The 16,879-nt window shown below is 37.8% G+C and overlaps 2 protein-coding genes across 2 annotated transcripts in view; one reads left to right on the forward strand and one right to left on the reverse strand.

Annotated features, from left to right (window-relative positions):
- The window catches only part of tmem175 (transmembrane protein 175), a 9,014-nt gene extending 4,473 nt beyond the window's left edge, over positions 1 to 4,541 (reverse strand). The window contains exons 1-7 of the mRNA XM_008417748.2: positions 4,237 to 4,541; positions 2,215 to 2,253; positions 1,998 to 2,095; positions 1,864 to 1,915; positions 1,727 to 1,762; positions 1,573 to 1,656; positions 911 to 1,075 (exon numbers count right to left, since the gene is read on the reverse strand). Of these exons, the coding sequence (XP_008415970.1) occupies positions 911 to 1,075; positions 1,573 to 1,656; positions 1,727 to 1,762; positions 1,864 to 1,915; positions 1,998 to 2,095; positions 2,215 to 2,253; positions 4,237 to 4,440 (678 nt within the window). The 5' untranslated portion in view covers positions 4,441 to 4,541. The remainder of the gene's footprint in view (positions 1 to 910; positions 1,076 to 1,572; positions 1,657 to 1,726; positions 1,763 to 1,863; positions 1,916 to 1,997; positions 2,096 to 2,214; positions 2,254 to 4,236) is intronic.
- Positions 4,542 to 14,747: 10,206 nt separating this feature from the next.
- rasgef1ba (RasGEF domain family, member 1Ba) overlaps positions 14,748 to 16,879 on the forward strand; it is a 79,599-nt gene continuing 77,467 nt past the window's right edge. The window contains exon 1 of the mRNA XM_008417749.2: positions 14,748 to 15,012. Within this exon, the coding sequence (XP_008415971.1) occupies positions 14,944 to 15,012 (69 nt within the window). The 5' untranslated portion in view covers positions 14,748 to 14,943. The remainder of the gene's footprint in view (positions 15,013 to 16,879) is intronic.

A 16,879-nucleotide genomic window follows, 5' to 3' on the forward strand; every position in this document is an offset into this window, starting at 1 on the left:
CCACACAGGAAGTTATAATTATGAGTTTAAAAGTCAGAATTTTGAGAAACAAAGTCAAACTTTCAAAGTCATAATTATGAAATTAAAAGTCAGGATTATCAGACAGAAAGTTCTAATTTTGGCGTTCAGAGTCATTTTAAGATCATGAAGCAAACTTCCTTAGAGTTATTTTGTATTTCATAATTATGACGTTGAAAGGCAGTATTCTAACTTTAAAACTCAAAAATATGACTTTCACTCCCAAAATTATTTTTAACCCTAAAATTTTGACTTCTTCTCGAAATTGACTTTAAAACTCGTAATTGTGACTTTTATTCTTTATACTATGACTATAGAACTCAAAATAAAGACTTTAAAAGTCAAACTTATGACTTTAATTCTAAAATTACAAGTTTAAATCTTAAAATTATGACTTATTCTTCAAATTGTGATTTTAAGACTTGAGATTATGACTTTTTTCTTGACATAATGACTAAAAGAAAATAAAACTTTAAAATTCAAAATCATGACCTATTCTCAAAGTTCACTTTTATTCTTGATATTATGACCAAGACTTGAAATCATTACTTTAATTCCTGAAAGTATGATATTAAAACTCAAAATTCTGAATTTTATTCTTGTAAAATGTGGAAGCTGCCATCTGTAACTTTGTTAGAAACGTTAAAGAAAACCGCCGATTGGATCCATTCAAGAATGTTTAAAAAGATTTTTTTCTACCAGATTTCATGGGAATCAGATTAAGAACCTTCAGATGAGACAAACGTCTGATTATGTATGATCAGGAGAAACGTTTTACACCTACACTTATCCAGGGAAAGTCTGCAAATGTCTCTAAAAACAGCTAAACTTATTAACTAACCACCATCTTTTTTCACTTGCATGTGAAAAGTGGGACAGATTTGGTGCTGACCAGCTGGAAGAAGATGAAGGAGAAGATGCTGGCGAAGAAGCACATGATGGGGACCCTCATGATGACCTTGAGGATGTGATGTTTATAGTAGGTCAGGTTCTCCGAGATCTGGATCTGTTCGTTCAGCAGGAAGGGCCGGCTGAAGGCGTACAGCACAATCACCGACTGGAAAACGCAGGAATCAGGTCAGCGTGTCAGGAGTTAGCGAACACACGGTGCCAAACGGCCCGGTCCCAAAACTCACACTGCCCCCGGCGCCCCTCTGAAGTGTGGACTCAGTCAAAGTGAACATAAAGGTTTGAGTCGTCAGGTTACAATCGTGCAAAAAAATTTGAGAGCTTTGGCATCCAAAATGGCGAGATCGGTCACAGTTTCAGCATTTATGCTGCTAAAACTACAACTGCAACAAAATAAATCAATTTTATATGTACAGGTAAGATATTTTTCCTTTCAGAGTCGATGGTGGAGATATTTGGATGTTCAAATGTGCTGAAAACGAACAAAATTCAACGGATCCACACGTCCAGAAGAATGAAAGCAAAACTATTTTAACACTTTACACTTGAAAACAATTTTTTTTTTTTTGAGAACATTGCCATATTTCTAAGATTAAAGTTGTGAGAATTGGGACCGGGCCGATATCTGACTAAACGCTTCCTCACCTGAATCAGCCCGATCACCATCACACAACCACAGAAGAGTAAAATCCCGAGGACGTTCTCAGGGAAGGTCGCCATTAAAGAAAACTGCAAAGCAGAAGGAAAATTAATCCATGTATTCAAATGTAAACGCATTCAGAACCAGTCTGGTACTCACAGTGTACGGCAGGAAGGTTATCAGCATCATGCAGGCCTGAATTAGAACAGAAAGCAGAACAAAAAAAGGGAAACGCGAAACTTAGGGAAGGTCTGGTAGAAAAATAAAGACGTCACCAAACCTGAGGCTGTACTCACAAGGTTAAGCAGAGCGAGGCAATCGTCGATGTGAACAATGACCTGGAATAATCTGCCAAAATCAAAGACCAAATAAGGAAACCTGGACAAAAATCTGAGTGATAAAAAGAAATGTGAACAGAGAAAGTAAGAACCTGATATGGGCGGCCCAGGCAACCGTCACGATCAGGAAGGTCATCAGGTAAACGCCGATCTTCGTCGTTAGCAGCAGCTGAACGCTCTCCCTCAACTCCTGCACAAACCAATCAATCAATATTATTTATAGAGAACTTTTCAGACAGAAACCTGCAACAAACATGATTTAAACGTATAATAAAGATCAATCAAGATAATAATAATAATAAGGTTTACCTCGTTATCTTCCACTTTGGTGTGGGCAACCGGCAAAATCTGTAAATAAGAGTCAGGATTAGAAGATATATCTTTCAGATATAATATGTAATAATAATTAAAGCAACTAAAATAATTGGTAATGGTTTTTTCCAAGAGGAAACCCTTCAGCTTCTCCAACAACATTTTCACTAAACCAGTGGTTCTTAACCTGGGTTCGGTTGAACCCCAGGGGTTCGGTGAGTCGGTCTCAGGGGTTCAGCGGAGCCTCTGCCGACCGCGGAGGTAAAGACACACTTGTGTAAAGTCGTGATCACGTTACATTGCTTAGCCAATCAGAGGATCACGTTACATTGCTTAGCCAATCAGAAGATCACGTTACATTGCTTAGCCAATCAGAGGATCACGTTACATTGCTTAGTCAATCAGAGCTGTGGAGGAACCCTGATTGAAGGAGCTCCACTCTCAGCATGGATTTGAACTTGTGTCTTTAGTTACTTCAGCAAAGCTCACAGTTTTTACCATAGACATTAATACTATAATATTAATGTCTATGGTTTTTACCAAATTCTATAGTCTAAATCTGCTCCTTAGTCACACCTTTTCGGGGTTGCTACTGCCTCTAGTGGCGTGGGGGTGATAACACAGCTTATTTAATTACGTTACTAAATCGGAATACCGCAAAGTATTTTGTGTGCCAGAGGGGGGCAGGGGGGCATAAGAAGGGTTCGGTGAATGCGCATATGAAACTGGGGGTTTGGTACCTAAAAAAAGGTTAAGAACCGCTGCACTAAACGAAGGTCCTTTCTGCATAATTTGCCTGTTTTAGGTGAACAAACTCCAGTCCTGGAGGGAATTTTGTTTTTTAAAATGACAAAAATAAAGTCACAATATTACCAGAATAAATATTAAGGCAATAAAGTAGTAATTTTATGAGAATGCAGTCTTCCTACTGTGCTAAAATGAGGAATATTTAACATCTAGTGAAGTTATATTTTGATATCAGTTTTACAATGAAGTAAATATTTAATCATTGAACACAGCAGCAGAACTGAAACAATTGTTCAAATTGTTTTAATAAAGAACCACAGCGACTTTCCCAGCTGGTCACATCAGATCTTGATGAAAAAGCATAAAATAACTTTTTTTCTGGTAACTCCGGCGAATTATTTCATAATATGCTTAACTAAAAAAATAAATTTAACCTTATTTTCTGTCATTGCTGAATTAAATACCGACTGAATAATAATGGTTTCTGACTGTTTCTCTTTCCTGTTATGGTATGGTCCCGCCATCTTTGTTTCTGTATCAACAGCTCCATCCAGCGCCCTCTGCTGGATGGAGGTCAAACTGCAACACTAAAAGAAAGTTTTTTTTTGTCACCTGTTTGTCTTTTTTTATTTATTTATTTTTAAGAATCCCTCGGAGAAATTGGGCGTCTCTGATTGAGAGTGACTCAGAGAAATCAATAATCTACATTGCTAAATGTTTATTGATTAGAAGTTAAAAGAAATCCTGATTATTTTAAAATATATGACAAATTACTTCTTTTTAAATTAACCATCAACAAATGGGGCTTAATTAAGTTGAATTAATCAAATGGTGTTCAAACTTTTTGCCATGATGGTTAAAATCATTGAGTTGGATGCACTTTCGGGCCATAAAAAGTATTTTAAAACAAATGTTTTATGACTTAAAAATATATATTAAAAAAAGAATTATCTGCTTAATAATAATAATAATAATAATAATAATAATAATCTAAATTTACATTTAAATCTTTGTAGACAAAAAAGGTAAAAAAGGTTTTGCAGCTAAGATGACTGCAAAAACGTTGTTAATTAATGGGAATCTATTAAAATTCCTTCTTTTTTATAATATGTTCTCACTTAAAAAATGTTGCTGGACAGAATGAAAAAGTGTCCATCTATGCTTGCATTGAGGTCAGGGGCCGCACACAATCTTTCAGAGGGTCGCAAATGGCCCTCGGGCCGCACTTTTGGACACTGTGAATTAAGACGAATCCGCTGCGGGATTTCTCACCATGACTGTGGCAATGATGGAGATGAGGGCATCGCTGTAGGCCAGCAGTCTGTGGGAGGACTGGGTGCTGCTGTGGCCCTCTCTCTCGGACGGACTGAGGCTGTCCAGCAGCGGGGAGGACAGGCCGCGGATCCTGGCCGCTTTCTTCTCCATCTCCTCCTCGACGTGGTGCTCGATAATGTCGCTGTCGTCGTTCTCCCCCATCCTGGACGGAGCTGCGGGACCACGGCGGACGGGCAGATGTTTGCAATCACCCGAGGAACAGCTGACTGTGGGCGGACCGGGGAAGCAGGAAGTAGAGGAGCGGGTGTTTCCGGTTCCCTTCGGAGATTGTTCATTCAACAAGAGGAGTCACTCTGCTGGGGAAATTGTTAATTTTGCTGTTTGAGTTCTCCCGTTTTTTTTTTGTTTTTTTTTTAATTATTATGATTTTTATTATTTTTTTATCTAGGTTTCTCTGGTTTATTCAAATTGAATTAAATGGTATATTTTAATCTGATTTTTCAATCATGTGGCCAGAAAAGTGAAACTTCTTAAACACTTTACAAATATTTGTTATTCTACTAGGGAAATTATTTATTTATTTGTTTGTTTATAGATTTATTTTTATAGAACGATTGGACATGAAACTATTTCGCCTGAAGGGGGCGACATCATACCATAGTTTCACCATTTTGGTATATAAGCACACCAGACTCAGTTATTCATAAAAAAAAAACAAAAAAAAACAACAACAATAAAAATACATCATTACTTAAATTTCTCTCAAACTGTGTTTGGGTCTTTTGCTGTCAGATCCTAAAGTGATGCCTTGGGCTGCCAAACTTCCTCCCTGAAGCTCAATCAAGCAAATTTGTGCCAGTTTTTCATGCTAATACGTTCATCCATCCATGCAAAAATGCAATCTTTTTTCTAATCAGTACGTTAATATTTTTTATCAAGTTTTCTCATCACAAGCAGTATGAAGAGATACCACTGGGTTCACTGAAATGTGAGTTGTCAGATGTAAGTGGTGTAATCCTAAAACACACCTAGACTCCCAAACAAAAGAGAAAAATAATTCTGCTTTGCATGAATTATTATTAAAAACTGTTTCATAGCAAATTCTCGTCTTACATTTTTCTCATAGGAGTTGTTTTTAACCAGCTACAATGAAATAAGAAGCAAGAAGAAGTTTATGTCAACAGTGGTTTTTCCGTTTGACTGAACAGCACAGCAGCCAGTGGGAGTGGGACGTGTCACAGCAAAGACTCATGGGTAATAAGGCTTGAACGTGTGGCTCATTAATTTCTCTACTTCCTTATTAATGTCTGGAAAAACAAAACCGTGGATCTTCTGGTTAATTTCCAAGATCTGATGGGCTAGAAAAACTGCAGCTTCACTTATAAAACCTGATTTTAACATCATGGTCGATGTCAGCGTGTTTTTACAAAGATCTGCATCTCAAAAATGTTTAATAATCTTAAAAATATAAAGATTTTGGTGCTGCAGGTAAAGAAAAACAAAAATGTAATGTCTCAAAATGATGTCATACTCTAAGCAGCTAATTGACTGAAATAAATAAAAGGTTTCCTCCAGATCCTCCACTTTGGTTCTTCAGCAAACATGTCAAGAAACTGAGCAATTTAACAATGAAAAGGTATTTTTTTATGCTAGCTTTAGCACTTTTTCATACTCATTTTCTTGCAATATATAAAAATAATAAAACTGTTAGTGTAAAAAAAAGTTTTTAAAATTGAATCAGTATAGGCTAATCAGTAGTTTCTGATGTCATTTTCCATAAAAATCAAATGTATTGAATCTAAAATAAATAAGTTGAGGTCAATTTTGTTTCATAGAGACATGTTGATACTTTAAACAAATTTTGTCAAATTTTGTTTTTTTCTAGAAAATTTCTGAGATTGATCTAAAAATTTTAAATTTTTTTGGTAGGTGATTTTTGAAACTCAGAAATTTCAATAATATTTCTAGAAAATGTCAGAGAATAATCTTGAAAATTACCCGTTTTTGGAAATTTGTGAAACTCAAATTTTCAACAAAGAAAACTTGGAAATGTCTGAATTTCCTCGTGCAAATTTTCAACTTCTGAAACTCAGAAATGTCATTATTTTTTCTACAAACTTTCTGAGATTAATCTGAGTTTTTTGGTGGAAATGTACTCATTTTTTCTATATACGATATCTCTGAAACACTGTCATATTTTCATAAATATTATGGAGTTAGTTACTAAAAACGAGCTCCTATACCTTGCGGAAAACTCACTTGTAAGATAGTTCTGTATTATTTCACATGTACTAACATATTTGCACTGAAACTAGACCAAAATTACTTGGTAAGACTTTAAGTTTTTGCAGTGCAGCTGGAAAGAAGATTGTGATGGTAATGGTGAATGCAGCAGGCTGATGTTCCTCTGGACGCCGGTCAAAGTGATGAACACGGAGCGAGTCTGATCAAAGGAGAGCAAGGCTTTCTCATCTCAGCTCAGAGCAATCATGCTTGTCCTCTTCCTCCGCCCTCCTCATCCTCCTCCGCCCTCAGCTCAGACTGAGACGTGTTGACACAGAACACGCCAGGTGTAATGGGATTGACCTCCGTCGCCTGCGCTGCCAGATTGCAGACAGACACATCAATAACATCTGGGCTGCTGCTGCGCAAACTGTAAACTCAGCAGACTGAAAATGAAGGTGGGCGGAGCCTCAACTGGCGGCGCTACCACGTCTTTTTCTCAGTTTGGTGGAAAAACTGTTCATCAGTGATGTCTATGTGTTTTTAAGCTGCTGGCAGGTCACAAAATTCAAGTGACTTACAATTAACTTCTCAACAAGATATATCAGCTGGTTTTAAATAAATAATTCCTTAGTATTGATGAAAAATACATTCAGATTATTTCACTTTTAACATGGGAAAATGTCTTATTGTAAATTAAATAATCTGCTAGTGAAATTGGTAGTTTATTGTCAATTTTAAGGGATTATTGACCAGCTTTTATATATTGCTAAAGAGTTCTCATGAGTTAGTTTTGTCTAACTTCAAATGTAATAGATATTTACTTTAAAATTAGACAAAAAATACTTGGAAAGATCTTATGTTTTTCAGTGCATGGACCACAAATGGGCCCCGGGCCACACTTTGGACACCCCTTGCTGCTGCTATGCAGCTATTTCAGGATTGGACTCATGTATTTTTATTGTCTTCCTGCACATGCTGCACCCAGATGGATTTATTGATGGTGTATCAGTTTTTTAAACTCCTCTCTGAAGTGAAGTGAGTGAAGCCGTCTTCAGGTAAATGAAGTGAGGAGCTTCAGTGGCGTCTGACAGGAGTTATTACCCCGCGGTGATGAGTTGCAAATCCAGACAGGAAGTCTGTGAAGGCCGACTCTTCTGCTGTCACGTCTGATTAAGGCAGCAGCTCTCATGTCTGCAGGACAGAGCTAGGATGTCTGAGGACAACAATATCACAGGATCAGGACTGACACCATGATGGGGTGAAGAGCAATCTCTGAGGGGGTCAGAGGTCAGGAGGATGCAGACATGCAACCGCAGCGAGTGATGAGATGACACTGGGGTTCGCCAACAGATGGATCCCCCAAGAGGAACATTTTTCCAGGGGACCTCAAAGGGTTTCTGCATTTAAAGTGGCGGATATGAAAATAGATTAACAAAACTTCATGGTATTTGCTTGTAATCAGATCTACAATAATTCATTAAGATGTTAAAATGCTCTGTTGTGTTTACAAGATTATCAACGAGATGCAAATGGTGAAACAGCTCAGTGAAGTTCAGAGGGATTTCTCACAGTTCTGATGTGTGGCAGCAGGACGACGTTGCTAAAATAAACCTGATTTAATCTGCTGTCTGCAGTTCAGATTTAAACCGTCAAATCCACAATCTACTGCATCAGCGTTACGCAACGGCCTGCCCACTAATGCAGCTTCGTTCTGGCTCCTGATCTGAAGAGAAATATTTCATTTAAAGGGAAAAAATTACAAATAGAAAGCTTTTGGACGCCATGCTTCAAGTTTATCTAGTGTAGAATCAACCGATGTGTTTAATTTAACAAACTATTTTGTGCTTTTATTATTCTACAAAATAGTTATCCTATTTTAGGTTTTGTAAATATTTGTTGAAATTATCACTTTTTCATGACATTATAATATGAGACTGATATGTGTGGGAAAACTGATCTCCTCTGCTTCTTCCAGTGCTAACTAGAAACAACCAATCAGAGCCAGGAGGCGGGTTTTAACGCTGTCAATCACTCTTTCTCTCTGCTAAGCTGCAGCTTAACATTCATGACAGACTCATGAATGCTAAGGCTAGTTAGCATAGCCACATCTGACGGTGGATAAACAGTTTTCCTGTAACGTTAAGTTGTTTCTGCGCCGTCAGCACATTTATGAGGGAGTACACGAGGTTGATTGACAGCGCTAAGACCCGCCTCCTGGCTCTGATTGGTTGTTTTTGGTCAAGACTGTTGCATTTCTTCAGTTTGCAGTAGAAACTCAGAGAGGAGGAAGAGATGTTGATCTTTTCATAGATTATCTGTCTCATAACAACACAGTGACAGTTTTAATTCACTTTATTGATATAGCAACACCATTTCACTGCAAATGTAATTGCAAAAAGTACTTTTAAACACACAAAACATAGTTTTAGTCATATTTTTCACACAAAAAATCCAGTTTGTGTGTTGAATAAGACACACATACGGCAGAAGGTTGAAAACAACAGAGTGACTCATGACTCTGCTCTTTAAAGAGACAACGTGACCCAATTTTTAACCCTCCCCTCCCCTCATGTTACCAGTTTTAAAGGTCTTGAGGATTTTCTTCCTGAATATCCCCAGGACTGTGTCTTAACCCAGATATTCAGGTTTTTTGCTCCTAGATTTTGCATTTTACACCGTCTGATAGGAAAATCCTGCCTAATGCGCTCTGCTGATAACATCCTGAGTGCTTATCGTTGTCCTTTCTGCGGCCCGTTCACCAGCTGGCCCTTGCCATCCAGCTGATCACATCTTATCCATCTGATGAGAGTGCAAAGCCCGGATATTGGAGGGCTGCGGTTTACCTCCAGTTAATGAGGCCTGCAGCTCAGACCTGTCATACTGAACGAGTCGAGTTAAGATTACAGAGCAATTACACGCTTCTCCACAGATCACAGATTGGAACGGGAGGTAACGTCAACTTGACCTACTTTATGCAGTTAGAGGTGCTCTGTCTGGATCAAAAGGTAAGTTACTTTTCTGTAATAATTGAAGTTAAAAAGCATGGCTTTAACTGGGATTTATATAAAGTACCTCTTACAGATCATCACATTTCTAAAATAATGGCTTATGTCATTTTGGTTTCTTTTGCCTAATTCATCTGGTCTAACTAACTAAGAAGTAACTTTCCAGCAAGATATAGTTAGTTTTGCCTTATTTCAGCTGAAACTGAAATAAGATATTTGCAGTAGGACCTGGACAAAAAAACTTGGTAAGATTTTGTGTTTTTGCAGTGCAATCTCACTTCTGTGAACCAAAACCTTCCAGAATCCATGAGCAAAGCTGCTGTTTGATTTATTATCCACAGGACTGCAGAGAAAATGACCCGAATCCTTTGTGGACTGCTCCAGAGTTAATTGGCTGGCTGCGGAGTCGACAGAATGGACATCAGAGAGATAAAAGTGATGAAAGACCGAGCCGACCGCAGAGCTTCAATTAGAAACATAACAGTTATCATCACATTCTTTCATGTGAGATGTGATGTTTGCTGAAAATTCTTGCAAGAAAGCATTTCCCCCAAATATCTAATGATTTATTTACAGATTTGAGAGTGTGGAGGCCAAGTTAATGTAGAAAGTATTCATCCATCCATCCATCCATCCATCCATTTTACACCCTTGTCCCTCAGTGGGGTCAGGAGGGGTGCTGGTGCCTCTCCAGCTAACGTTCCGAGTGAGAGGCGGGGTCACCTGGACAGGTCGCCAGTCTGTCGCAGGGCAACACAGAGACACACAGGACACACAACCATGCACACACACACTCACACCAAGGGGCAATTTGGAGAGACCAATCAACCTGACAGTCATGTTTTTGGACTGTGGGAGGAAACCGGAGTACCTGGAGAAAACCCACCATGCACAGGGAGAACATGGAGACTCCATGCAGAAAGACCGGGGCCGGGAATCAAACCCAGAACCTCCTTGCTGCAAGGCAACAGCTCTACCAACTGCACCACTGTGCAGCCCAGAAAGTATCCAGTTACTGTTAAAACTTATTTGTTTAATTAGAAATTTATTAAGTGTATTTGTTGAATTTTTTGGTAGAACTATTATATTGCATGTAACTAATTTCATAATGTTTTACTGTGAATAAGTGTTACTAGAAGGATGTTTTATAGCTTAATTGGCCACCTGGTAATTTTATGCAAATGAGTTGGGCCGTGTGAAAACGAGGTAGATTGCAGGGATAAGGGAAGGCGCTGCAAACGGAGCGACAGAGCCACACGGTTTTCCAACCACAGTTTGTTTGTGGAGGTTAGCCAAGAACTTTATTGCTCTTGTAAAGAATTACTCAAAAAACTGGAATAAATTTTTGTTTATATCTTTACATCGGAGCGCTGCTGAATTTTTTTATTTTTTCCTCTTCAAACACACGAGTACATCAGAACTTAACCTTGTGGCAACACAGAGAGTATAGAGGCGTTATTGGCTGTAAGGAAATATCTCCTTCTCATTCCAACTTTTCACTAAAAAAACAGGAAGGAAGACTTGTTTTTTTCAGGAGAATAATATGATTCTCCTTTTGAAGTTAGTGTTTCTAATTGAATTTATTAGGATAGTGAACAACAATCAACATTTCCACAAATAACTAACAGATAGAAATTTAATAAAAGTTATTTTCTCTTCTAGGTTGCAAACAAAACTAAAGAGTCTCCCAGTCCAGGTCTTTGGAGTTAAATGACCTGCCAGTGTAGCTAGTGCTTTTTAAAATCAATGTTAAGAAATTGACTTAAAATAAGCTCCTGTATCTTCCTGAACAGTCAAGCAAGATATTTGCACTATAAACTAAACAAAAAATAAATATAATTAAAACAGGAGTATTAAGTGTTTTCCAGTGCCATTTTATAGCACAATCAAGTGTCTGTGTTAACTTCAGTTATAAGAATGAAATATATATAAATATCAAATATGGCCTAAAACAAATTTGACTTCATAATTTAACATCTTTAAATTGGGCCTCTGCCTCTTTAAGAAGCTCCTGCTCTTTCTGAAACTCCACCTTCAGGAAGTGGCTCCTCTATTAACCCTTTAACAACATTTCTACCAGCGTTTCACTGAGAGGAATCTCCAATAATGAGATCAGCTGATCAGTTGTTTGCTAATTGCTGCTGGCTAGTCTGTAGGGGAGTAACAGTGGAGGCAGAAGCTCTGAAACTTGAAAGCTGCAGCTGTGAGGAGGAGCTGCGTTTCAAAGGCGGAGCTAACTCCACCCATGTGTTTTCACAGCTGACTGGTTGCCATGGAGATGAAAGGATTTCTCAAACATTTACTAAAGAATCAAAGCAACAATCCAGGTTTGTTTTTGATGAGGAAATAACATCATAACGAGGTGTAAAGCTAAAAAACTTGGATTTTACATAATAATGCACATTTAAATATTGTAAAAAACATATTTTGGGAAGATAAAAGAATGAACCTGTGACTGTAGGATGATAATTCTGGGTTTGACATTTCTTCTTTGATACGGTCCGACTGTGAGGAGAGGCCTCAGGAGGGTCTGCCTTTCAAATGGAAATCCTGCGCTGATGCATTCGCAGCACAAAGGAGTCTGTTTCTTATCTCTGGAGGAAAGTCGGATCTTCTCTGTGAAGCCAGCTTCAGAGGCAGCAGCTGACTCTTGGCTTCAGATCTACACGGCTGCAGGAAATATGTTTTCTGCTGTCTGGGTGAGTTAGGACTCATTTACTAATGGTGAGACTCAGCTTGCCCCTGAGCCAGCTGACGGATAAATCACTGCAGTGCAGAGAGAGCGCAGCCGCTATCTCCTTCTTTATTTCATCTCGTTTATTTCCCCACTCTCTCTTTCTCTCTCTCTCTGTCTGCGTCTCCAGCTCTGCGGAGCCGTGAAGCCGTTTATGGGATGGATGATGGAGTGGAGGCTCGGCTCGTGGTGAAGTTCCATCAGAGCCGCGGAGTGTAATAAAGAGGAAAAACACTCTCCATCAGAGACAGGGCTTTGATGCAACATTAGGCAGCTGCTGCAGCGAACAGGGAGCTTTATGTAGGAGTGTGTGTGAGTGTGTRTGTGTGTGTTTGACCTAAATTAGCTCCTATTATCAGATCTGCAGCTTCAACTTTTTGTTTTCTCATCACATTTTCTTCACAACAGCTCCTAAAAGACCAGTTTTAATTCTGTTTTTTCAAAAAATCTGAACACACTTTGTGAACTCAGGTGTAGCTTCTACATTTAGTGGTGGAAAATGTTTGGTCGCATTTAAAACCAGACAGTTTGATAATAAATTAAATGTAGAATTGTGTTTTTATTTTTTATTTTTGAGTTGTTACACTGCAAAAACACAAAACCTTACCACGTATTTTTGGTGTAGCTTCTACTGCTAATTTCTAAGCACACTTGAAATAAGACAAACCTAATTTACAAGTAACTTCTGAGAAAGATATGTGAGCTTGTAAATAATTCCTTAATATTAACGAAAAAGTAATAGTTCTATTTTCACCTTATATAAAATGTTTTGTTATAAGTGAAATAATTTTCTGGTTAAGCTTTTTCATTAATATTAAGGAATTACTGACTTAAAACAAACTATTAGAAGCAACAGGAAAAATAAAACCCAAAACCTTTAAATGAGATGCAAATAAGTAGAAAATTTAATGCAAAGGAAACAAAGTGATCATTCATAGATGGACAATAATCTCAAATGCTCAAAAATAGGAAACAATCATTGAAAAACATCAAATGACACTAAATTGACACTAAACACAAACCAACAAACATACGAAGCAAAATCACTAAATTGTAATGCACATTGCATCGATTTTAACTTTTTTATTTTAACAAAGCCCAAAACAAGCATCAGCCTCCATTTTTTCAGAAGAGACAGAAATGTTGCAATGCTGAGGGTTTGAGGAGGAAAACCGAAACATGCTGACAGAATAAGGACACAGCTGAAGAGTGTTTGCATATTAAGAACAGCCTCCTCTTGCTTCTGCAGCAGTTTTGTTTGGCGTTCAGAAACCTGGCCCTCCACCACCGGGACCTGCTGGAAACTTTGTCATTTTTAGGACAAAACTTTCCCAGGTTTTCACTGAGAAAGTTTTGTTTTCTTAAATGGAAACTGTTAGAGCAGAAACTAAATCTTGTTTCTGTTATTTTACTGTCTTTTTAAATTTCACATTAAGTATGGTGCAAACATCCATTGACTTTTTTCTCAAACACAGCGCTGGGCACACTCTTTCATTAAACTTGGTTAAATAGCAAAAGGTTTTTGGAGAAATTTCTCATTGCTGTTGCTGAGGAAACTGGTAGAAATAAAAAACATTCAAAGGCCAAAAGTTAGGAATCTGCACATCTGACACCAATAAATGTCAGGAAAAATAACTTTTTTGACTAAACAAAATTCATTTGTATAAATTTTGACAAACACATTTCTAATAATGGTAAAATAAAGCCCTGTTACACTATTAGTAAAAACTTTTTATTAAAAAACAGGTCATTTAAATTGTTGCGTTTGAAAACTGTTTCCATTAAGTACATTTGTTTTTGTAATCTATTTGCAGTTTCATGGCTATTGGAAATGCAGCTGCTGCCTAAAGTCTCAGATTAACACAATCACTCAACAGCAACATCCATTGTTTAATTTCCCTTTAGGATCATGTTACGCTGAGAAGTGTGGTGTGGAAGAAAAAACTCAAAACTCAGCATAGTAGATTGTACCATGAACAAAGGTGATTTATTCGGCCTCCATCAGCACAGCAAAAGTCAGCCACAACCCACAATGTCCTCTCTCAGTCTCTGTCTCTCTTCTGCACAGCAAACAGTCTTCTTATATATGGTTGTCCCCGCCTTCTCAATTAACTGCTCAGCCAATCAAACTCCAGCAAACATGAAACTTTCTATAAAAGGCTGGGTTTGAGGTGGGCCTCCTTCTTARGAAGTKYCAARATGGCCGCTACAGGGACACACCCAAAAGGTAACAAACAAACAAATTACATACACACTTTCCATCTTATTGCTTCATAACAGATCAATAAAGTATTTTTGAATTTGAAGACATGATTCTTAGTGAATATGGGTTGTTATTTGTTATTGTTGTGCCCATTTTTAACTCTGAGCCCCTCCAAACGTCTCTGGCCGGCCCTGTCCATCATCATCTGCTAAAACAAACACCTGTCGCTGAAAACCACCTGCAGCTCGTTGCCCCGCCCACTCCTCCTCCCTCCCTCTGTCGCCGCCTTCTGATTTATTTTCGACGCTAAACCTCAGATTATTTTGGCGGTGGGAGTAAAGATTATAAACCTCCACATCCAGCGGGAGTTCTGCGGATGTTTAAGCCAGAATTCCGCTCCTGTTATCGGGCGGAACTTCCCCGTTTCGCTCGGGAAACTGGTGAGGAAGACAGAAAGGTGATGCCTTTAGGAAAATAGGAGTTTTGAACTTGATAAAGCTTCACTACTTCAGGGAAATTTCACTTCTCACTGCTACATGGCGAAGTTTCTGGCTGAATTACTGGGATGCGCACTTCCCAACAAGAGGACTCCTGCTCTGTTTGAGGTGAGGATGCACCGGGTTGGTTTTTAAAATCCCGCAGCCTTCATGCATTGTTAATGCGGTGCTGTCAGGTGTGAGCTGAACAGATTCTCCCTCCATTATAATAATAATAATTTAAGTCACTGTTCCGTTATTTGTGAGAATCAGCAGAGGGTTTGTTCATATGTTGTGTTGCGTGTCAACTTCATGCTGCTTACAGGTGGATTAAACGCGTAATTTTTGCATCTTCTGTTATAATCCTTATTCTAAATTTCCTACAGAAGCCGCTGTTTGTGTTGGATGAGCTCAGAAGTTCTTTTTATTGCACAATGTCTGAGTTCACAGCTTAAAGATGGTGACTGTGACGTTGCCAGAAAGTGGCATCAAGTAAGAAATGGCCAAGAGTCAAACTCTTCCTCTGTGTTTGGGTCAGTGTGCCACAGACATGCTGCTGCTGTTGGCGAAACTAGTCTAGATTCATCTACACTGATCGCAGAATATAGAAAAACAAGTTTGTGATTTGTGAAAGCAATGCAACAGCTATGGGTCGATGACTTAAAATGATGGTCAAGCAGTTTTGTCATCATTAACTCGAGTATACAGACTGATAAAATGAAATTCACTGAAAGTACAACTCACTAAAAGCACTAATTAACATAAAACTGTAAGATGAAAAAAACCCTTTGACATTTTTATCTACCTAGAACTCAAGTGGCATATTTTAACTTCACCCATTTAAAATAATCACATTTTTCTATCTATTAAATTGGTTAGTAAAAAATATTTGGCAGATTAGCTTTGCACTGTATTGATGTCCAAAAGAAATGCAGAAAGATGGACTTTTAGAAGTATTTTAGCTACAGATGACTTGTTACATTTTAGGCAATAACATGTTTTATTAAAAAAATAAACTGAATTATTTAATTTCCATCCTTTTTATGCCTTTATAATATTGTATAAGAATAGCTTAAGCAGTTCGATGAGAAATCTACAGAATGTGCCAAATAGTTTTTTTTCCCCGATTGATCGATAGAATAATCGATAACTAAAATAATCATTAGTTGCAGTCATATGTATTATCTTAATCTATTTTGTTCCATATTAGTCATTTTATTTTTGCCAAAAGGCGGCAGTGTTTTTTAATTTTTGTTTTTGTGAAGGATGTGACGATTAAAGATTAATTTTTTTCATTTCACTTTGCTGCCACAATGATCCAAAGACAAGCCGCTGCCATTTTGGTTGACACGTTGGGGACAGGCTGTAAAATCTCTTGGATGTTGGTGTCAGAGTGATGTGGAGATTGACGTTTAAATTGTCAGAAGGCATCAGATCACACCTGACTTTGTGTTGGTGAGAAGACTTTCGCTTCATCTCCAGCCGGGCTGCTTTCAGCTTTTCATGCCTTTTTCATGCTTGTAGCAATGCTGAATGGATTTCTAGGACATGACTTCTACAGAGATGTTTTCAATGTGAACTATTTATCAAAAGCAAAAGTTTTGTGCACATTTTAACTCTGAAAACGAAGATAATCACCCAGCTTGAGAATTACTTTGGTATATAAACTGGGTAATGGTGATGGTCAAACCAAAAATGATATTAAAAGTTTAATGAATGAGTCACTGCTGCACTGTGGGGAAGTTTCAAATGCAGGTGAAAGACGTCCAGTGTCCAAAAAACATCAAGGTTGCTTTTCATGGTTTATTTTTCCATTTTGGTAAGCAAATGACAAAAATCAAACTTTCCATTGTTTCCTGCTCTTGTTTAAAAAACAAAACCAAAACATTTTCTTACCGTCTAACTTTGAAAGGTAAATAACAAAAACAAAGAAACAAGATTAAACTAACCTAACCCTACAAATAAACTTTGTAAATAACCCAAAGTAAGAAAAGAT

This window comes from Poecilia reticulata, linkage group LG9 (genome assembly GCF_000633615.1).
Source record: "Poecilia reticulata strain Guanapo linkage group LG9, Guppy_female_1.0+MT, whole genome shotgun sequence".
NCBI lineage: Eukaryota > Metazoa > Chordata > Actinopteri > Cyprinodontiformes > Poeciliidae > Poecilia > Poecilia reticulata.